Source organism: Primulina tabacum, chromosome 9, assembly GCF_025594145.1.
Source record: "Primulina tabacum isolate GXHZ01 chromosome 9, ASM2559414v2, whole genome shotgun sequence".
Classification (NCBI taxonomy): Eukaryota; Viridiplantae; Streptophyta; class Magnoliopsida; order Lamiales; family Gesneriaceae; genus Primulina; species Primulina tabacum.
This window is the reverse complement of record NC_134558.1, coordinates 40,593,116-40,616,290: the sequence shown is the minus strand read 5'-3', so window position 1 is coordinate 40,616,290 and position 23,175 is coordinate 40,593,116. Positions and strand designations below refer to the sequence as shown.

Here is a 23,175-nt window from a genome sequence, read left to right as displayed (position 1 = left end):
GAAAATCTGCAGCATCAATATTGTTCATTTCTATCCCACCAACATATTGATCATTTCCAGAGAAATCATTCATAAAATCACCAGCATCAAAATGAGTTGCATCACTCAAACGGTCACTGCGTTCAGTGAAGTTGGTCTCCTTTTCTTTCCCCTTTAATGATTCTTTTTAAAGTTTACAAAGGTGCTCAGGGGCTCGACAAACTTTGGACCAATGTCCTGGAGTACCACATCTGTAACAAGAACTTTCATATCTTTTTGAGTGCTTCTCATTAACACTTGTATTCTCATGATGCCTTTTCTGTGGATGGTTTGGGACGTTCTTTTGAGATGAGTTATAAAAATAACTATCTCGATTATTTTCAAAACCACGGCCTTGACCACGACCACGGCCAATTCCACGTCCACGTCCACGTCCACGACCTCGACCTCGACCTCGACCAAAACCTTGTCTTTGAATTTGATTTTGGTTTCCAGGTTTAAATTCATTTTTACTTACAGCATTTACTTCTGGAAATGCTGTTGATCCAGTGGGTCGGGACTGATGATTTCTCATTAATAGCTCGTTGTTTTTTTTCGCCACAAGAAGACAAGCGATGAGTTCAGAATATCTCGCGAATCCACGTACTCTATATTGTTGCTGTAGAGTAATATTTGATGCATGAAACGTGGAAAATGTTTTTTCAAGCATCTCAGATTCTGTGACCTCATGTCCACAAAATTTTAATTGCGAGATTATTCTATACATCGCCGAATTGTAATCACTGACTTTTTTAAAGTCTTGGAATCTCAATGTATTCCATTCATCCCGGGCGGTCGGAAGTATAACTTCTCTTATATGTTCGAATCTTTCTTTTAATCCCTTCCACAAAGCCATGAGATTTTTTTCAGTCAGATATTCACATTTCAATCCATCGTCGAGATGTCGACGCAAAAATATCATGGCTCTTGCCTTTTCTTGTGACGTGCATATGCCATTTTCTTTAATGGTCTCGCTTAGACCCAATGACTCAAGATGCATTTCTACATCTAGAGTCCATGGCATATAATTCTTTCCCGTGATGTCGAGCGCAACAAATTCGAGCTTTGTTAAATTTGACATGGTGGTACTAAAAAATTACGATGCATTTTATTAGTTAATAATTATTGCAATACAAAGTAACGGATAAACAACAAGTACAAGTATTTGTAAAAATAAAGAAAACACACGAGGAGGATATTCTCCGATAAATAAAAGACTCGTGAGTATGATAACCAAAATAATTAAAAATAACCTTGAGAAAGCCATCTTCTTTTTTCTTCGAAAAATTTGATGATGAATAATTTTTAGAGAAGAAGAGAAAGTTGGAGTGATGGAATGTGTTTGTGAGATCATATTTATAGGGCAAAAAATAGCCGTTGTTTACCATTTATGACCGTTGGGGTACAAAAAAAATAAAGGTATGTATTTGTATAATTTTATGATAATAATATGATATATATAATATTAGACATGTTTAAATAATTATGTATATCATATCATAATATTATAATGAGTGTCATAATTTATTTTGTTTAAAAACCTTATAGGCTTTTATACTTGTCGTATCGCTTACCGGGAGTGTGGGATGTCGTCTTAACATCCTCCCAGGATTTATAACAAGTTTATGAAAAATTTATTTTTATTATTTCTAATAATGACATTATATTGTATATTAAATAAATACACAATAAATAAATAACAGTAAAATAAATATAATTATTTTTGTTACCTTTTTCTTCTGTTTGGAGCTTGGAAAAGTATGTAGGACTTTTAGAGCTTCGTGCTGATAACGTGTTGTGAAAAAGTAAAAATTTATGGTAAAAAGTAAAAATCTCAAACTCTCAAAATTTACCAAACTACACACTTTATAATATTTTTCTCTCTACTCAATTGTGATTTTCTTCACAAATGAGAGATCTATTTATAGGAAATCTTTACAAATAATCCAAAAATAAAATACATCATTACCTACATCATCACACACTAATTTTCAATATTTACAACTCTTATTTTCAACATTCAAATATTCAACATTCAAATATTCAATACTCACATTTTAAATATATTTTTCAACAAAAGCAACTTTATGATCTCAATTGTTTCCGCATTTTGTTTTTCATCTTTGCATTTCATTTACATACAATAATAAATCATACATATACACATTTATAGATAGATATACATGTATACTATAGACGGCGGATTTAGCGTAGGGCGAATGGGGGAAGATGTTTTATTTTTTTAAAATATATATTAATTAATGAGATGTTTAATATATAATTAAATGATTCCTCCAAATAATTGAAAATAGTGTGTATCTCAATGATTGATAAACTTTATACATGTATAAGACCCAAGTTTTAATATCTTTTATAACACCCCAAAAGTTTTAAGGTATTTATTAAAATTTTAATTAATGAATTTAAATAAATAAAATATAAACAATATATATATATATGTATAATAATACAAATAATAATAATAATAATAATAATAATAATAATAAGTACACTAAACTTCATGAAATATCACAATAATTGGTTATCGTATTATTTTTTGGACGATGTTTTATCTCTTGTAGTATATTTAAAACCACAAAAAATTAATCAAAATACATTAAAAAGTCGTGAAATGTTATTATAATTGTGTACCCTAATAAGCTTTGGACAATGTTTTTATTTTTCCATGTATCCAAAAATACATTGAAATACGCTAAAAGACATAAAATATGTCTTATTTAATGTACAAGCTTTTGATATTTACGTATGGAATAAAAGAAGATAAAAATGACATTTAAAAAAAATATAGTCACATATGACTCCTCAGATTCATTCACCAATCCACCAAAACACAAAGCTCGAAGAAAGAAGGAAAGGAAAAAAGAAAATAGGGAAAAAGAACAAAAAAAACCTAGAATATTTCCGGAAAAAACCCAATAAATGACCGAATATTCTCCTCATATCCTAAAACAACTTGGAAAAGAAGGTGAGTAACAAGAAAATCAAACCGATATCTTGAAGAACAGTGACGAAATTTTGTTTCAAGTAAGTTAATCTAATCTCATATTTCATATAGCTACACACTTATTTAGAAGTTGACCTTGACAAAAAAGTTGTGCCTCTTGTTTCATAGATAAGATATGTATAGATTGATAATCCAAAATAGTGATAGAAGTAATATTTTCGGGACGTCGGGTAGATAAGTTCAACAAAACACAGTTTTTAAATACGACACAAATCGATTGAGAATTGAAAAAATTTGTCATCTCGTCATAATACATATGTATGAAAAGCTCGGATATGCGTAATTGCAGAACCGCCGACCATGCGCTGGAACATTAGGCGAGTGAGGTACACACGCCACCAGAAGGGAGCGATTTCGGCTACCGTCAATTTCTGCACTGATTTCTTATCACTTGGCCAACTTTCATAGCTTTTGGAAATATATATATTAATCATAGATAATAATCTAATCTATGGTTTGAACCAAAATTACCTAAACCAAAATATATACGAAAATGACTATAATATGATTAAACTTCTTATTATGACTCTAATATATGAAATATCAATTTTATTGTATTGTTAGGAGTTCATTTAATTTATAGATTATCAATCGAGATTTGAGTGCAAGTTACATGGTGAGTTTTTACAACAAGGATTATGGATTTATATCGATTTACTAAAATAATAAAGTTTTGGCATTTTGCTTGAAATTTACGGTAGAGTTTCATAAAATAATATTTATTCATATATTGTATTATGTCGTGAATTTCACAATTTATTGGCCATATTATATTGAATATTTGATTATTTGGATTGTTATTGGTTCTAAATGATTACGATCGAATACTTATTGGTTGGATGACCAGAGTACAGAATAACGGTATATGCATCATATTACTAGTCCATTGGACAATGCGGCTTCGTGATCTCAGTTCGAAAATGCGAGTCCACCTTGATCTGTAAATGATCGATTATACATAATCTTATTTGAATACGTATGGAAAAGTGTTACACCGAATGTTGGTGAGAGTCATCTCTTTAGCTAGAATTTTCACTTCAGAGTCTTGAATAATTACTGCATTTCACTTGACAATATTTTCATAACAATATGTTACATTTTTATCTCATGTTGAATATATGCACTGATGTATTATTGTTGACTTGTTACAACTATATATAAGTGTGATGTACTTTTTTACCAAGTCACCAAAGACAACTCTCTATGTACAAGTCTAATGTATTATTTCACCAAGTTTAAGGTGTTTCATGTTGTTTTAACATAAACTAAACTATTATCTTGTTTGTGATTTTCATATCTGTTTCAAAGCAATTCACATGTTAAAATAAAATACATGCATATTCGAAAAATATTAGTCAAAATAGAGACCAAGTGAATTTAATCAAAACAAAATATGACAAATTATGATATTTGACATACGATCTACCATTCGATTATATTATATAATACTAACACATTGTGTATATTTTTTAAATTATTTTAATCATTTTTTTGAAATTATTTTGATTTATATATATATTATAAATCAGTAAAGATGATCAAAATTGTAAAACAGAAAACAATAATTAATATATAAATATAGTTTATTTGTTTATATGTTTTTTTTTAAAAAAATGTCCATTATTTGGCGTAACGTGGGTGTCGGTGAACTTGACCTGTACCTAAGTCATTGGCTTGCTTGATTCCAAATCCAGCCAGCAGCTCAACATCCTGACCATCCATTTAAACGCATCTCCACCGTCCATTCCAACATTTCATTATTATACTTCTATTTTCAAGAAAGCGACACCTCTCCAAACTCTACCTGCCTTCAAAACCACTTCAAGCTTCATCTCCTCCATCGGGGAGAAGAATTCGATTGTTTTTCGCTGCATTGAGGATGGGTAACAGAGGGTTTGCAGCGATCTTGGTTGCGTTGATGGTGGTTCATTGTGCTTGCATGGTGAGTGCGGAAGATGAGATTATAGTGAAGAAGATCGGCGGGAAGAGAGTGTGCCGCCAGGGATGGGAATGTGAGGGGTTCTCGGAGCATTGTTGCAATGAAACCATTTCCAAGTTCTTCCAGACCTACCAGTTCGAGAATCTCTTCTCCAAGAGGAATTCTCCCGTCGCCCACGCAGTTGGGTTCTGGGACTACAAATCTTTCATCCTGGCTTCCTCCGTTTATCAGCCGTTAGGGTTTGGCACCACTGGTGGGAAGCTTATGCAAATGAAGGAAGTCGCTGCTTTTCTTGGCCACGTCGGCGCTAAGACTTCCTGTGAGCTCTCGCTATTCTCTCATTTATTTTTTCTATGCCGATTTAGTTTCTTCGGCTGGATCGGTTTAGTTTCTCCCTATATTTAGTTTTTCCATCTGGCATTTTACTCAATTTTCATATGTTGCCGTGCTCACTGTTGATTGGGGTGACTTAAAAATCTTTTTTTCCCTTGCTTTTTGTGTGTGTGTTGAGTGAAAATTTCACCTTGGTTCTGGTGTGATTTTCAAAAGAAACAGTATTCCAGATCTTACCTTGGAAACTGATCTGGATTCTTACTGAAAGCTTAATTTTCGCCATAAAAATCAATTCAAGTTATTGAATTCTTTTGAGTAAGATGGGTAAAACTGAAATTGAAGTAATGTTTCCTCTAATGCAACCCGGATCTAAATTTTCTCGAAGCTTTTTATTGTCCCACAATTAGTGGTAACGCAATGTCCAAAATAAAGAATGATACTTTGAGCAGCGGACTGATGGGATGGATCAGGAGCAGTGAGTTTTTATATGTTAATTTTTTATAACCAAGTAAGTTTCACCCGCAAAATACATTTATTTACCCTGCCTTCCATCAGCTGTCAACGAATTCCTGTTTTTCAGTCCATTCAGATTCAATTTATTTCTGGAGCGACGAATCGAGCTTTTCTCTTTTATAGTTCTAAAGTTTTGTTAAACATTTTATGTGGTGCTAGAGCTTCTTTATTATTAATATTAGTTTTGTAATAACAATGATGCAAAATTGTTTGATCAGATTCTTTGTTTCAGTTTATGTTTGAGTCCAAAACATCTTTGGAGAAAACGCCTAGGAAAATTGTAGTAAGAGAATGATACGTGAAGGAAGTTTTGTGCCATTACATAGGACTCAAGGTTGATTTTGCTTTAAATGATTTTTTCTTTTGTTTTTCAATTTTTTCAGTTGCCAGAAAAATCTCAATTTCCAAACATCGTAGTGTAGTGAATCCTTTTCACTTTAGTGTTAGACTCTAATACCATTCTTTAATAGTTGGTTTAGTTTTTGTTTGCGAAAATAATATTTTTAGAATTTGTTGACATATATATGTGTAACATAAAATAAAAAGCTTCCTCTATGTAGTGGCCATACTTACTCATGGCTAAGCACATTAAGTAACTCCTGAAAACTGATAACATAACGGATATGCATCTCAGGACGTTCGAGTTCACTGGAAAGGATAATGGACAAATACGACTATGGATGTCTGAATTGATGGCTGTCCTAGTTTCTTATATTTCAGTGTAAAATATAAAAAATAAGCACATTGGATGCAACTCATATTGTATAAAAGGATATACTCTTGTTTACTCAATGTAAATATCTTTTTGATGCATTGCCTTTGTATGGTAATAGTCATGAAAATTATGATGCAGGTGGTTATGGAGTGGCCACGGGTGGACCACTGGCCTGGGGCCTATGCTACAACAAGGAAATGAGTCCTAGTCAAGATTACTGTGACGAGTTCTTTAAATATGAGTATCCGTGTGCTCCTGGAGCACAATACCATGGTCGTGGTGCTATTCCAGTCTACTGGTATGGGATCTTTTCATTTTCTCCATTCGTTCTATAGTTCTTGAAGCTGACAACCGGCTTAATGGCTTTGTTTTTTACGTGGCTGTTGGATTTTGTCACATCTAAATGATGACAGTATTGTTGCTACAACTGTGAGGGTGCCATGCTATGCTTATTCCAAACAATCATGTTTTGGAAGCTTATTTAAACATGAGCTTTAGAATTTTGGTTGGAAAAGGCATAAATATATGAACAAACACGATCACTTGTTTAATGGAAAACACAAACAACTATTTATTGGAAATATTGTTATTTCCATGTGAAAAGCTAGAGAATATTAATATCTCAAAAAATAAGTTGAGGTTAGTTTTATTCTAGATTCTAGAAGAGCTCTTGAGCTGCTGACACTAATTTTAAAGCTGATCAAAATTATCATACACTTTATATATTTTACAACCTCATTTTTTATCGTCGTTCGAAATGTTTAAAGGGATTATGAACTTTGCCTGACAATTAGGAGTTGAACCTATGAGCATTTTCTATTATCTCCGACTTCCTCTCCGTTGAGCCAATGAACACGGGAGATTAACTCTTCGAGTCGTCGATTCTCTTTCTTAGCCTGTGACCAATATTAACACAAACCGTCATGGTTGTCAGGTCCTGGGCCCACATGCATGCCCGAGCCTGCACAATGAGCTCTATTAGCAACGGTTGCAGATGCATCCTTGCTTTGCAAATGATCGATTCAAAATAAGAAAGGAGTATGTTACGTGGTTTAAGTCGTTTGTGTATCTTTCACAATCAGAAAGGGCGGTTATTGCAGTAGCTCCCATCTGTACCTCATTTGGAATGGAATACATAATTTGCAGTTGCCCTTTTGGTCCTTGTTTTTATTTTTGTATCTAATGCGGGTTTCAGAACTCTCTCCAGCATGACTTTAAATATATTTTAAATTCTGTTTAAAAGATCATGTAAATGATAGTCAATAAGAAGTGCATTCTTTCTTGTTTTCAGGAACTATAATTATGGAAAGCTAGGTAAGGATATCAAGGTAGATTTGTTGAACCATCCTGAATACCTCGAACAAAATGCTACAACAGCCTTCATGGCTGCGATGTCAATGTGGATGACCTCGAAGAAAAAGGGACAACCTTCAGCACACGATGTCTTTGTCGGAAACTGGAAACCAACCAAAAATGACACAATGGAGAAACGAGTTCCTGGGTTTGGCGCAACGATGAACATTTTGTACGGTGATCTTGTCTGTGGGCAAGGTGAGATTGATCCGATGAATGTTTGCATATCTCACTACCAATATTACCTCGACTTGATGGGAGTTGGACGAGAGGAGGCAGGCCCCCACGAAGTACTTTCTTGTGGCGAGCAGATCGCCTTTAACCCAACCTACAAGTCATCTTCTTGAATGAAGTTTATATTGTTCGTCTGTAAGTATGTTGAGCAACATGTTCCTATAAGTTGCTGTTTGGTTTTTTACAGATTGAAAATGCAAGTCTGTTCTTTGTTGAATGTGTTTTTGAGTTAAAGATTTGTTAATTGAAATGTATCTTTTGATATGTATACCTTCCAGACATTGGCGAATAATCAATTTATATTTGTTTTACGTCTGCTATATTCCTGGCATTTCAAAAAATCATCCCACGACACTTCAAGCAAATTTGTTGAAGATCTGCAAAAAAATTATTTAGGTTATAACATAGCCCGAATAAAGTTGTATTGATTAACAACCATAAGGAAATGTTGCTTAAGAGTCAGAATTTGGAATCAAGATAATCCCACCAATACATCAATGTAATATATCTGAGGTATATGTTGGCCACGTTAATACTATAAATTCTCTTACCAATCCCTTTTTCGGATAAACTTGTAGGTTTGTCGGTGCTATTTAACTGACTTTGATGATTGGTTTGAAGGTTATATTATTAGTCCAAGAACTTACCTGCGATTTTCCACATAAGAATAGCTACCGTCGGAGAGTTTCATCGTCGATAAAAAAACAATATCTATTATTAAATATAAATGTATGGCGACACTTGAATTATACCAAATACTGTAAAATACACGTATTGATGCAATCGAATATGGATATTAATGAATTTGGATTTTACTAGTGAATATTTGCATGGGTAGTTCAGGCGTCGGTGGAGTTGTTTCCATGGTTGCTTCATTATTCCAAATCAAACGACCTACCCGCCATCTTCTTCATTTACCAGAGCCCATCTCCACCGTTCAATCACAATGTCTCAATTTCATGACAGCAATATCACATCTAACGCCACGCCTAAAGATACTTTGTACATATTATAACAATTAATAATCGGTTGTGCCTTCTTTTTCCGTTTCTTTCTTCCAAAAAAATCCTCGACAAAATAAATATATACCCAGAATATTGTTGGTTTATTTCACTTGTTTGAGCAGCAATGATGATGGGTAACAGGAGAATTATGGTGGCACTGTTGATTCCGGCAATGGTGGTTTATTGTGCTTGCATGGTGAGTGGTGACGATGAGATCAAGGAGAGGAAAGTTGGTGGGAAGAGGATGTGTGATCAGGGATGGGAATGCAAGGGATTCTCAGCATACTGTTGCAATCAAACCATTTCCAAATTCTTTCAGACTTACCAGTTTGAGAATATCTTCTCCAAGAGGAATTATCCCGTTGCTCACGCGGTTGGCTTTTGGGACTATAGATCTTTCATCTTGTCTGCCGCCACTTATCAGCCTTTGGGGTTTGGAACCACTGGTGGCAAGCTCATGCAGATGAAGGAACTTGCCGCTTTTCTTGGCCATGTCGGCGCTAAAACTTCATGTCAGTCTTTTTTTGGTGAATCCAATTAGCAATTAGTTTAACATTTTCATGCTGGGGGTAGACTCATAAACTTATGATTTACATGGTTAGAAAAAGGAAATTTCATATTTAGAAAGAATATATATTTTTTATATGAGCTCACCTTCTGTTCTTGGCTCGATCTTGATTATTGAACTACAAGTGAATTGTCGTTGGAGTTACTTGGGAGCAGAGTGATTCCAGGGTTTGCCGTCGTGGCCGCTTCGCACGGGGGAACGGTCACTGTCGCGTCAAAGTTCCGGGCAAAAACGTTTGTTGTAGGTTATATGCTACATCCGTTGATTACGTAGACCTTGGCTACTCTATCTTTCCTGTTGCCTGTAGGCCAATCGACTGAAATATAAGGCTTGGCTACTTTACTGTTTAAAAAACCATGAATAGCATCTTTACTGCGAAATTTAATTTTTTTTAGTTGCCCCGAACTATGAATTTTGGTACGAAAGGAGACAATCGATCAAAATCAACGTTCTCCCGAGATTGTATTGATGGTTTATATAAAAGTTTTTGTCTAGTATCTATCAATAAGGTCAAAGTAAAAACAATTCTTGCCATGTAGTAGCAAAACTCAGTCATAACTAGGCAGATGAAGTGACAACATCCTTTGAACTATACCCGGGATCAACTCCCTGCAAATGCATGTGTACAACTTTTAAATGGTATAGACTGGATAGATTAGGGGGAAAAAGTATATAGCAAAGCCGACACGTAATCATATCGTAGAGAGGATACGACTTTTCTTTCTCCTGCACTTCAAATTTATTTTGGACGAATGGCCTTTTGATTGCATTTTGCTTGTCCGTGAGTTGTGTATAGTAATTGGTGTAAACACCGTGATGCAGGTGGTTATGGAGTGGCCACGGGTGGACCGTTATCATGGGGGCTATGCTACAACAAGGAAATGAGTCCTAGTCAAGATTATTGTGACGACTTCTTCAAATACGAGTATCCGTGTTCTCCTGGAGCACAATACTATGGTCGGGGTGCCATTCCAGTCTACTGGTATTGGATATTTTCATTTTCTTAATTTTTCTCGTTCTCATTGAAAGTTCCATATTAGGATACTTAGTTTCATCACCTGCAATTGGACTTTAAATTATTCCAAGATTATCTGATTTTTTGGTTTCTAGTTGCTATGACCATGAGGACTTCTGGCTGAGCTCATTTTCTACTTTTATTTATTTAAATAAGCTTTCAATGTGTTCAAGAAATATATCTATGCTGAATGTTTTAACGGAAATCTTGTAGTTTATACGTAAAATGCGAGATGCCTTATTTAGCTAAAACCAATCTCCTCCAAGTGTTATTTACATAATACACAAGGATCGTGTAAATGACAGTTGAGCTGAGTACATCATTGGAAACTGCATCTTTTCTTGTTTCAGGAATCATAACTATGGCAAAATAGGTAACGATATCAAGGTAGATTTGTTGAACCATCCTGAGTACCTCGAACAAAATGCCACAATAGCCTTCATGTCTGCAATGTCGATGTGGATGACCCCGAAGAAAAAAGGGCAACCTTCAGCCCACGACGCATTTGTAGGAAACTGGAAACCCACAAAAAATGACACCATGGAGAAACGAGTTCCAGGGTTTGGCACAACGATGAATATTTTGTATGGTGATATTATTTGTGGTCAAGGTGAGATTGATCCAATGAATGTATTGATATCTCATTACCTATATTACCTCGACTTGATGGGAGTTGGGCGTGAGGAGGCAGGACCCCATGAAGTGCTTTCTTGTGGCGAGCAGATTGCTTTCAACCCATCCTATAAGTCGTCCTCTTGAATGGGTCTCTGTAATTCTGCTATGTATGTTGTAAGAAGGGGGAGAACCATCTGATTCAATTGTGTGTGGTTATCGTCTAGAGACAAGTATTTATGTTGCTATGATTGTCTGTTTTACCTCTTATGAAAATACAAGTTTGGTCTTCGATGGATGTGTTTTCGAATGGTAATATTTGTTTATTGGAATCTGTCATGACTCATGTAATCAGTCTTTTCGAGTTGGTTCTTTTGGAACTAAATGGAATTATTGGCGTTGTATGCTTCTTATAATAATTGTCAATAAAGAGCTAGGTATGTTGTTGGTAGTGAAGGATGAATATAACCAATGTTCGTATTGTGTTCACATCCTACGACTTCTGTGCCATTTTCCAATCATAAAACTGGATCGTTTCATAAGAATTCGAAACCCGTAGTTTCCAACAAATTTAAGGTGCCATTCAGACGCATGAATGAGGAAAAACAGCATTATTATTCTAGGTTAATCTTATAGAGTTGATTCTAAAAATTTAGCTAGGATTTTACGCAGCCAGTGAATCATATAATTTTTGAGTAAGAGATTTACATCGAAACTTCAGTTGTTGAGCGAAAAAGTTCAGTCGGGAGACACATCTCAAGTATGGAAGCCGGGGAAGAAATTATCACCAAAGTACAATTTTTCAAAATATGTTTCTTGGGAACTATAAAATATTTCCTCCCAATAATTAAATGTAAACTACAAAATTCAAAGGCATTGTCCTTCTCCTTCAGCAGAAGCACAATTGATCACCTAAAAAAACATGGGAAAAGGGAATGAAAATGTCTGTATCCCATCCACAAGCCGATCACCTCTGCTCAATAATCAAAGGCAAAATATTTTAAAAAACAGGGATGTAGCTTCATCCAAAAAGACTAGACGAGTCTTTCTTGCGGGTCTATCATAGAGAATCCAGGGAAACTAATTAAAAGCCAGCCCATTATACCTTCACTTCTCTGACTGTCCAAAGTACCTGCCGGAAATTGTTGCAAGAATATTTAGCATGACAACTTCATCATCAGCGTTCGCTTTCACAGCTCGTAAACTCGCACATTTTCTGAGTAAAGACCGAAGAGATGCACTTGTGTCAGCATCAAGAGGACTATCAACAGCGACACAAAGAGCAAAGAGCCATAAACAATCTTCGCGAGATAACGTGCTCACGTTCTCAATTAAACTTATACGTTTTTTTAACTTTGATGTTCGAGCTGCTGAGTCCATTTCTAAAATTGAAGATAAGGCAAGACCGTCACTTGTTGTACTGGGTTCTTCCAGTGTATGTGGGGAGGAAGAAGCTTCAGATGGGCAGGAATCATATCCAGATAAGAAACTGTTGAAATATTCAAATATAACCGACTGAAATTCAATAGAATTTTCTGCATTAGATCCCTGAAGGTCGAGCTGTGTAAAACCCTGCAGGAAGGGAATAAACTGATTCAGGTCAATGACATGTACGAGTTTCACAGAAAGCTTGGTGTGGAAGACCGCTCAATATTTCGGTGAGGGTTTTTTCTGTTTTGTTTTAGGGGCTGAAGTATGGCTCCAGTCCTAGAACACTGAACAAAACAATCGGAGATGGCATTGCAGAATTTTCTGCGTACCTATATAAATTTTGGGAGGTCAAAAGAGAGAAGTATGAGCTAACTCTAAGCTAACTTCTTTACGAGCCAAATGTTATGCCTGATTCTACAAAATTGCAGTTGGCTGTCACAGTTGCCAACTTGGCACTGAAACTATGAAGGTAAGTCATGTGTATTCGGTTTAACTAGTTCAAGTGGAACAACAAATCAGTTTTATTAAGTTCTCTGTTTATCTTTCATACTTATCTGTAAATGTGAAACTTCTACTGTCCTTTTCCCAAAATAAGTAGCCTAAAGAAATCATCAAGAGAAATTATTGTGCAATAATGAAAAAAGTAAACGAATACTAAATAGATTACTTATAATAATTTTAATAATCATACAGGCGCTCTTGCAGATTTCTAACTGGTTACTGCAGGTCTGTAAGATTTACAACTTCAAATTCAAATTTCAGTCGTTCAAGTATTGTTTCTTTCAATTTGCCAAGACACTCCAACGGAGGTGCAAACCTAAAAGTGAAATGCTATCTCAAGTTTGAGCAGTACTATAAGTGATATCTTGCATGAGTTCAATAGATGAAGAAACCAATGCACAGGAGTCATTCACATCTGATTTCATAGAACAAATGTAAAAATGTACAAACCTAGGCAAAGACAAGATAAAGGGACAAATGACATATACCAGTCTAAGTTCGGAAAAATAAGCAAGAAAGCAGTCTTCCCACTGTTTGAGTGGCAAGAAATTCTCAGGACAATCCATAATTTCAGGAATTTGCGGCATATATATAGTCTGTTCTTTTCCAAGTTCACTTTTTTCAATATTGGCAATCGCCACGTCCGGAATTTGCGAAGCTTCCCACCTAAATGAAAAGTCACCTCGTGAGTTAGATCCCAGAACTTTGATGCTTCACTGGCAGTTGTCAGTTCATTAGATGGGTCAAGTCTTTATTTGGATATAATCAATAATCATTTATGCAATTAAGAACCATTTTCAAGTCTTTTGTGTTCCAGGTAATGTTAGGCTAGCTAGGTCTAAGTAAGAGTAACCTACATTTTCCGATAGTAGTCTAATTTGGGTAAATTAATGGTATGGTCCTTGCACTGTGGGGTTTTCATCACTTTATTTCCTATATTACTCATTGATTCACTTGGGTTTTAGTTCAATACAAATTTTGCCAAAGACAAAAATTTTCTCCATCTCCAACCAAAATTTGCTAGATAAATCATGTGGCATGCATGTTACCTTCGGCAACATTTTCACGAACAAGAAATGTACAAATCATCATAGAGAGGGTTTTATGTCAGAAAAGACATATATGCAACCCCTACGACAAGACCACTGCAAGCAACTATGACTTTCCATAGCAGACACCTAAAATCCCTCAAAATATAAGATCAAATAAAAATTACAAGAGTTAAAAATCACACCTTACACGCCTAAGGTATTCCAGTCCATCTTGTGGAGGGCCAGAATCAAAATCAGGTTCTCCCGTTACCAAAAAGGCAGGCTTCTGAATACTACTGTAATCTTCATCACTAGTATAATCAGGGCTGTACTCTTCTTCTGCAGCTGAGCAGCTTATTTCATCATTGACAGGGGGACGGTGTGTAGGGTTTAAAAGATCAAAACGTTCACTGCTATTGTCTGGAAGATGGCAGCAGTTTTCACCTGAAACAAATAAAGATTTCAAGAAACTTCATCGAATTTTCACGACGTTAAGAAGAAATGAAGAAAGATAGATCATTTTAAAATAACAGTAATCTTCCACGGTGTTCATTGTCACCACCAAATGCCAATTAATTAATGCAACAACTAATCAGCACTCAAACCAATCCTGTGTACCGTCACTTATTTTGTTCAGTTTCACAATTGAAGTAATCAAGGACCTCTTGAGTTCCGAAATACTTTCAAGGAAGTCAAATTGAATATACTGTAACTAAGGAATGTTCAATTAACAACTCGTCAAATGTCCAATCCAACTACGCCCCCAAAATTAATTTTTTATGCACAACACAAGAAAAAAACTCCAACTTCGCCCCCAAAATTAATAAGAACGACCGCGTATCCTCTTCTCCCTTCCCCATTCAATTTCTGGTGGGGCAGGAGTAAAATTACATGAATCACGGAAGAGTTGCAAGCAATAGAAGCCACAACAAGCTCACTTGAGCGTAGAGCAGCATACCCATAGACGCAGGGGGGGTAGGAGCCATTTGGAACTGTGGCCGAGGATCGAAATCAAAGGAAATGGCAGGCTCGAGATTATTATCGGAATTAACCAGATCATCATACTCCAGAGCCACCGATGGACAGAGCCCACAATAAACCTCAAGCCACTTCTTCTTTTGGCCGTGCAAATCCTCAAACCTCAGTTCTTCCATCTCCATCCTGGAATAGACAAGTCCCTTCTTCTCTTTCTTTTCAAAGGTCATAATACCGTTAATTGTGTCCTTGTTCTTCCTATGCTTCGCTCGTGGCTTCTTCCCCCTTTTCTTCTCTGTTTCCAGAATATTCTCCTCTGTATCATCGTCACCGAATTTACCACTTATAATAAGGGGAGGAGGTCCAATCAACCCAGCATCTTCTTCAATCGGTTCTTGAATTTCTGAAACACCAATCTCAGACACGGTATTCAGCTTGCTTAATTCTGCCATCAGCGTCAGAGTAGAGACAGCCTAATTTAATTTGGTGTTACAGAAAATCTCCTCTATTCGGCAGGCAGGCATTCACCACGGAAACTGTACGAGAGTTCGGTAGGTTTTTAGTAAATCCAGTCAACCCGATATCCAAACACCTTAATTCCAATTCTAGCCTTTACCCGACGCCAAAAAAAAAAAATCAACATCGACGTTTTCGTTTCACAAGTACGGAAACATCAGAAACCGGAATATTCGGTTTGATAAAAAGTTCGTTTGAGTTTGTTTGTTGATCATACAAATCAAGTTCAAGCTCAATTTCGAACTCGAAAAATTAATCAAACCAAACTTGAGGATATTTGGCTCGTGAGCTCACAAACATGTTCGATGATAAGCTCGCGAGCTCAAGCTCGGCTTGTTTAAGTGGTTCGTAAGCTCGAGCTCGAACTCGACTCATTTAGGTGCCTCGTCAACTCAAACTTGACTCGTTTGTTGAGTTGATAAATAAAAATATTAGTATTAATGTCAATAGAAGGAATTGAAATATTAAAGAATTAAAATTATTGCAATGTTATTTATATAGTGATATCAGTGTGTGACGAATATTTGTTATCTGGATGCTAGATGCATTAATTTGGGATGTTCAATAATATACTGAGTTTATATTTTTTTATAGTTGTTATTTTTGTCGTTCTGATTATTTATGAATGAATTTACATTTTTATGTCTGATGATTTAAAATGATATCATAGATATATTTATTTTTAAAAATCTCAAATCAAACTCAAAGTCGAGCTCAATTCTATGCTTTACAAGCTAAAAAACAAGTCGAGCTCAAATCAGGATTGTTAAACATGGTAAACAAGCTATTAATGAATCAAGCTCGAGCTCGGCTTGATTAACATGGTAAACGGGCTTTTAAAGAGCCGAGCTCGACCTTTTCTCGGGCTTAGTAATTTCAAGACAAACCGAGCTCGAGCCTGATAATAGGAGCTCAAGTCTTAAACAATTTTAAACGAGACAAGCTCAAACTTGATACTGTTTAGTTTGATTTAATTTAGATCTTTCACATCTCTAAGTGGGGGTTTAAAGTTTAGAATATCTACCCCAACTTTTTAGGGAGCCGATGCAGTTTTTTTGGGAGCTGCTGCTTCGTTCGGTAGATTAGCAGACGAGGGGGAAGATAAATTAGGGTGGTAATTTTTTTAATATATTTGAAGGGTACTTGGTCCAAAAATGAAATTCTTTATTTACAAAAATCATATAAAACATAATATCAATTTATAATCATATATTACATTTCTAGCCCAGAATTTGCGGTCACACCAAATGGAATCATTCGGAAAGGAAAAAGAATTCAATAGGCAAATAATAATAAAAACAGAGTGTCTCTGTAATTAAAATCTGAAAGCAAAAGCAGAATCTTTTGTCTTGGGAGAACATCCAATTCCACATTCCGTCGAGGATTTATAAGACATCACGGCCATAATGCAATACCGGCAGACCACAGCACTAAACAAACCCAACCAAATCACTTAATGTGTCAAATCCAGGAAAATAACGAACTCATAATTTTCAAGAACTTTCATACCAACAGCTCTGTGCAAAATTCACAAGAATTATAACACAACAAAAGCAGCACTACTAAATCTCCGGAGCAGGGGCAGGCGACTTCAACATTGGCTGCATAGCCTTCACTACGATGCTCATATTTGGTCGAAACTCAGCTTCATACTGCACACATAATGCTGCCACAGCGGCAAGCTGGATGGCCAAAAAAAATTCATGATACTTCAATTTTTTCATTTCTTTTTTTATTTGTTTACTGACAAAACATACAAGAAGGGAGGGGGGAGGGGGCACCTTTGCAACTCCTTTTGGAGGATATTCGCCCTTGAGTTTTGGATCAACACATTGTTTCACTTTGTCTTCGCTCAATCTTGGAGTGGCCTAAAAGTAAAAGAAAATACATTTTAAACGTGTACAATTACATCAGAAACTTGGGACGGGGAGAACAGAATAAGGTTAGAGGAATCACCCAAGTAACGAGACTCTGCTGTCCACGAGGCATCGTGTGGTCAACAGGCTTCCTTCCAGTCAGAAGCTCTAGCAGAACAACACCAAAACTATATACGTCGCTCTTTTGAGTCAACTGCCCTGTCATTGCATATCTTCAAAAGGTTCAAGAAAAACCATTAAATTATATTCCCTCAAATGAACTAATATCCTCGGTGATCTATGAGATGAAGAGATTGTTTGATTCAAGTGGATTGAAGTCTTCAAAAACAGAACCGGAATTGTTCAGGAGTTTTTACAAGAAAAGCAACAAGTTCTTAGTTCTTACACATCACCATCAATTTTAGCCTCTATATGAACATAACTAGAATATTTCAGTTGACAGCTTAGCATGCATCGCTACACCTGGTGCTTCTGATACCATCAACTATAAGCAGCTGGTACTAGTTTTTTTAAGATACAGCTGTTTGCATTAGGCCTAAAGAGCTTACAAATCAAACAAATGTCCATTGCTAGAACAATTGTTTGGATTAGTTTGAAAATGACAACGAGCAAAGGGCATAACATAAAATCACGAGGACATTGTCAATAGAGTGATAGACCAAATGAAGCCAACTGTCCAATTGAAGTTTTTCTAGTACAACCACATAGAATCGATAGTTTAAGCATGACGGTCCATCAGTATCATTGGCTTTTAAGACATGTACGTTAGTTAATACATGCCTACATGTAAGAATCACCAAATGATGAGGAAAGATTACTCTGGTGCATGGTAGCCAAAGGTTCCAAGAACTCTAGTAGAATGAAGGCGAGCAGCCATGTCAGGAGCCTGATTTGAAAGGTTAAAATCTGCAATCTTGGCTTTGTAGTCTTCGAATAGAAGCACATTGCTGGATCTGATATCTCTATGAATTATTGAAGGATGTGCTTTCTCATGCAAATATGCCAGTCCCCTTGCAGCATCAACAGCAATTCTTACTCGTTGCATCCAGTCAAGTACAGGACCAGGTTGCGCCCCCTGTACCCCTTTCCTCCCTGTATTCAGACGTGATAAAAAAAACTGCTCTCGGTGCTCACACCACGTCCAAAACCAAATCAAGAGCAATCTGATTTACATACCATGCAATATGTCATGAAGAGATCCCATAGTTGCGAATTCATAAGCCAAGACACGGAGATTGCCATCAACACAGTAACCAAGCAATTCAACAAGATTTTCGTTCTTCAATCTTGACACCATGGAAACCTAGGGAGATATTAGTTGCAACATACTGGTCAACACACACCATGCAGATAAGAGAGAAACAGAACTGAGTGCATCAAATCCCCAAATTTCCATTATACCTGAGTCAAGAACTCATTATTTGAATCGGGCTCAGAAGACACGTCAAGCTTCTTTACAGCAACCTCCTTGCCATTGTCTAACTGTGCAAAGTACACTCTTCCATAAGATCCTTCACCAATTAAGGCCTTTGATCCAAAATTGTCAGTTTTCTCTTTTAGTTCCTCTATAGACAGTTCAGGAACCTCAATAGGAGGTACAGACTTCTGAACTTCAGGCTTCACAGGAGCTGATGCCCTCAAGCCTCTTTGATTTCCTGTTGTTTGCATAACATAGATGGAGTAGTCAATGCCAGATGCCACCAAGCGATAAATGTTATAGAGAAGTTAATTAACCATTAGTGAATAGGTGCGCGTTCAATTTTACAAGACCACTACTCGATTCATCCCTTCGAGCGCAGCTATCGACATTTTCATCAACAGCAATAACAAGCAGCTTCTCTATTTTGGAATCATCAGAAAAATAACAAAGTATTTTCGTTCCATTCATAGGAGGAAATAAGGGAGAAGAGATAAGAACTTACCATCAGCATGAGTCCTTGGGCTCTTAAGGTGCTCATTTTCATGTGAGTCATATGATTCCTCGACGTGACACCTGCAACACAACCACTTACGCATCCTTGTTCTTTTTCTCAAATAAATATCGTCTTCGGCACTCCTGCTCTCCAAGTGTACAAAGTAACCAGGAGGAGGTGCATGAGCCTAAAATGTTAGGAAAGTAAAGCTAATATTACTAGGTGAACAGACAACATCATTACGTAAAATCCATACTAGTGCAGGCAAAAACATGTCCCACAGGAACCTCATCGCAGTTAAAATTCTTATTAAGATTTATTGCCAGACAACGGTGTCAATTCAGCAACAGCATCAGTTTTTTTTAAACAGAAGTTCTTTGAAGATTTTATTACAAATATACAAAAAAAAAGTGGAGGAACAATTTAAATTGCATGTAGAGACAAGATAATCAGTGAAAACTAGCCGAAATAACTATATAAGGGGACAGGGTATTCACACCATCGTCGAGGTTTGTCTATTAAGACATTAGAATTAATCTCCCTTTCACACTTCTATCAACACAGATATATACAGAATCAATGACCAGTAGATGGAAAAATCAAATTTATGCTAAATTTATCTGAATAGAATAGATATAAGTTCACCAAAAACACATTGAGTCGCCTTTAGATTTAAAATATAATCATGGGTCCTGGGTAAACGAAGATTTCCAGGTCTAAGATAATCACAATCCACAAACTGAAACCAAACCATCGCCCCAAATAATTCCTCGAAGAAATGCAAAAAAAAAAAACAAGTATCCCAGAAAACCCATTAGATGATTTCAATCAACAATCTTACCACCAAACCACGCCCTCAAATATAATTATCATCCATAAACACAATCACCAAAATGGGTAGGTCAAATATATCAAAATGACGATAATTTAAAGAACCCAAAAACAATCACCGCAGACGAACAGAAACAGAGATCTAGTCTTAAATAAACAACCAGCGTCACAAAGATAAGAGAGAAAAAGGGCAGGGGGATTTTGAAAATCAGATTACAATAACAAGAGAGGCGAAGAAAGATAATCAAACCCACCGAAATTTATGGGCCTATTTCTTTCTTTTTTTCCCTCCCTCTCCACCGGCTCTAATCTAAGCGTGTACGAAACCCTGTGTGTAGAATTGAATATAAGAAAATGGGGCGTGGCGCTGGATTTTTCAAGATCAGTTCAGGAAGATCGAAGAAAAAGTGAGGTGGAGATACATGCAAGCAAAGCGTACAGGCAGGCAAATGAACCAAAGGGACGGATTCAGTCACGGGTCTCGGTTGGGAAGGGTTTGGCCAATTTTGACGGGTCCCGATTAAAATTAAAAAATCAAAAAATAATTCACTGATAAATAATTGACAAACTTTACTTAAAAATTAAACTAAACAAAAAAATTTAATTAAAGTATAAAATTTTAATTAATGACACATTAAATTCTAATTAAATTTATGTTATATGAAATAATTTATATAATTTAATTCTATTAAGTTGAATCAATGATTTGGGCCCATGTCGTTAGCAAGCCTAATTGGAAAAAAAAAAAAAAAAAACTAATGATATAATGTCGTTTGATAGCACTGCATAGTGTGCTGAGTTCCTTTGCACAGCAGAGGATCTGGTTCCAATTTTGACACCCTCATGCCTTTTTTAGATCAGCTCCGTCCCGCTAACCGATGGATTCAATTTGGTTGGTTTGTTGGACTTGTTGAAAATATATAATTTTATATTTATTAAATAAAAAATTTAAAATTTAACAAATCATTAAATTTATATGTCTAAACTTAATTAATAATATTTAAGACGAAAAATATTATAAAAAGTTAAAATATATCGATTTGTATTTAATTGATAATAAAAAATTATAATGTTATATTTTCATATTAAACATATAATAATAAAAAATAATAATTCAATCCAAAAATTTTATAGATTAAAATTATAGATAATGTATTAATTATTTAGTCTAAAAAATAATTGTATCGATAATAATATATATACATATATATATATATTATATTATATTTACATATATATATATTATATTTTAAATATATAAGCATATTTTGACGAGATGGATATGATTATAGGGATGTAAACGAACCAAACCGTTTGTGAGCTATTCGAAGCTCGATTCGATAAAAGCTCGTTTGAGCTCGTTTAATGAGGCTCGTTAAGATAAACAAACCAAACTCAAGCTTTACAGTATTCGGCTCGTTAGCTCGTGAACATGTTCGTTGGTAAGTTCATTAGTAATCTTTTAGATGAAAAAATAATAGTTTTGATATTTGATTTATTGATTTTGCATATTGTTTATGAAATATATAGAAAAAATCTATTAAATTTATTTATTTTACAAATTTTAATAAGAATAATATATTTTTCTTTAAATATATAATTTACTTTTTAATTAATTTAATGAAAATTTAAATGTATAATTCATATTTATTAAGCTTGTTTAGGCTCGATAAAAGCTTGAATAAACTCGTGAACGATGCATATATTTGTAAAATAAAGCTCGAGCTCGGCTCGATTATAAACGAACCAAGCTCAAACATTCAAGAGTTCGGCTCGACTCGATTACATCCCTAGATATGAAGTGGATTTGACCAAATTTGGTACCCACCCGAACCAGTTTGTAAGCCAGTTAGGCCGGGTCTAAACTCGCCTAGCTGGGGGCGAGCCATCCCTATAATCATGTATATTTATAGTATGCATGTATATTTATAGTATTTTATTTTATAAATTTAATGTAAATATTTTAGTTGAAATTTAATATAGTTAAAATATAGATTGTAGTCATATTTGTTGAATCAATTATATTCATGTAATTGTGTGTCGTTTATCTATTTGAGTTATTATCGTTTAAATATAATTACATAATTACAATTGATTCAACAAAATAAGTATAAACTAAAAATATCACAGTTCAATATATTCATGTGCTGTAGAGATGCCTCGTATTGGCAACCATTTCCGTTGCTGGCAGTCTCTTCCATTGATGTCTTCAATGCCTATTGAGTGATGTGCAACTCCGGCTGTACACATTGCTGATGAACCCTGCTAGTCGTTGGTGTTTTGATTCGTGTGCGATCGGTTATCTGCATTTGAAGTGATCAAGTAAACCGGTTCTCACAAATGATGTAAAGCTGATGCAGTCAAAAAAACGTAACTACCTTAATTCTCGAGATCCGAGTAACAAAGTCCTAACAATTGGCAATAAATACGGCTTGAAAATTTTTTCCTTTTCCAACTCATCTGAAAATTTTATGAATTTAGATTATTAAATACAACTCGAAAATTTCATTTTTTTTTTCAACATAAATAATTCGGTCTGATCCAAGAACGAATAATTGATCAAAATTAATAAATTAAATTTTAATTATTGATCATGAACAACATAGGTCGAGTGTAATATTTAAAAATTAATATGAAACAAAAGAGATTTAAGTGTCCGTATTTGCACACTGGAGAGTCCGAAGTCAGGAGACTGGATTTTACCGAGAAATATTAGAGAAACGACACGTGTGCAGAGACTATTTTTACAGCATATTAATTATTTTGACCCC

General features: G+C 35.2%; 4 protein-coding genes and 1 long non-coding RNA gene across 8 annotated transcripts; 3 read left to right on the top strand and 2 right to left on the bottom strand.

The window, feature by feature from the left end:
- The first annotated feature begins 4,827 nt into the window (after positions 1–4,827).
- LOC142556226 (chitinase-like protein 1) lies at positions 4,828–8,441 on the top strand. Its single transcript, XM_075667580.1, has 3 exons — positions 4,828–5,301; positions 6,682–6,841; positions 7,835–8,441. Exons 1-3 carry the CDS (start codon positions 4,923–4,925, stop codon positions 8,241–8,243), a joined length of 948 nt encoding a protein of 315 aa, XP_075523695.1. The 5' UTR covers positions 4,828–4,922; the 3' UTR covers positions 8,244–8,441.
- A 683-nt stretch (positions 8,442–9,124) lies between these two features.
- Positions 9,125–11,683, top strand: LOC142556225 (chitinase-like protein 1). Its single transcript, XM_075667579.1, has 3 exons — positions 9,125–9,646; positions 10,525–10,684; positions 11,068–11,683. Exons 1-3 carry the CDS (start codon positions 9,259–9,261, stop codon positions 11,474–11,476), a joined length of 957 nt encoding a protein of 318 aa, XP_075523694.1. The 5' UTR covers positions 9,125–9,258; the 3' UTR covers positions 11,477–11,683.
- Positions 11,684–12,092: 409 nt separating this feature from the next.
- On the bottom strand, positions 12,093–15,917 carry LOC142556222 (uncharacterized). Of its 2 annotated transcripts, XM_075667575.1 has the most exons (5): positions 15,251–15,917; positions 14,496–14,736; positions 13,750–13,927; positions 12,653–12,901; positions 12,093–12,545 (listed from the first exon to the last, which is right to left on the bottom strand). In XM_075667575.1, the coding sequence occupies exons 1-5, from the start codon at positions 15,717–15,719 to the stop codon at positions 12,507–12,509; spliced, it is 1,176 nt and encodes a 391-aa protein (XP_075523690.1). In that variant the 5' UTR covers positions 15,720–15,917; the 3' UTR covers positions 12,093–12,506. The 2 variants fall into 2 exon arrangements, with proteins under 2 accessions (XP_075523690.1, XP_075523689.1); XM_075667574.1 differs by having other exon boundaries at positions 12,093–12,901; positions 15,251–15,916.
- Positions 14,743–15,423, top strand: LOC142556223 (uncharacterized). The gene is made up of 2 exons (XR_012822577.1): positions 14,743–15,162; positions 15,200–15,423. It is a non-coding gene; the product is annotated as an uncharacterized LOC142556223 (long non-coding RNA).
- A 1,156-nt stretch (positions 15,918–17,073) lies between the features above and the next one.
- Positions 17,074–20,892, bottom strand: LOC142556224 (PTI1-like tyrosine-protein kinase 3). 3 transcript variants are annotated; one of them, XR_012822578.1, is made up of 9 exons: positions 20,659–20,892; positions 19,583–19,760; positions 19,062–19,315; positions 18,837–18,963; positions 18,479–18,752; positions 17,740–17,872; positions 17,565–17,651; positions 17,293–17,465; positions 17,074–17,213 (listed from the first exon to the last, which is right to left on the bottom strand). XR_012822578.1 is itself a non-coding variant. In XM_075667576.1 (8 exons), exons 2-8 carry the CDS (start codon positions 19,674–19,676, stop codon positions 17,346–17,348), a joined length of 1,089 nt encoding a protein of 362 aa, XP_075523691.1. In that variant the 5' UTR covers positions 19,677–19,760; positions 20,659–20,891; the 3' UTR covers positions 17,074–17,345. The 3 variants fall into 3 exon arrangements, 2 of the variants coding, with proteins under 2 accessions (XP_075523691.1, XP_075523692.1); XM_075667576.1 differs by having other exon boundaries at positions 17,074–17,465; positions 20,659–20,891; XM_075667577.1 differs by lacking the exon at positions 20,659–20,892 and adding an exon at positions 20,415–20,631 and having other exon boundaries at positions 17,074–17,465.
- Between the last annotated feature and the right edge of the window lie 2,283 nt (positions 20,893–23,175).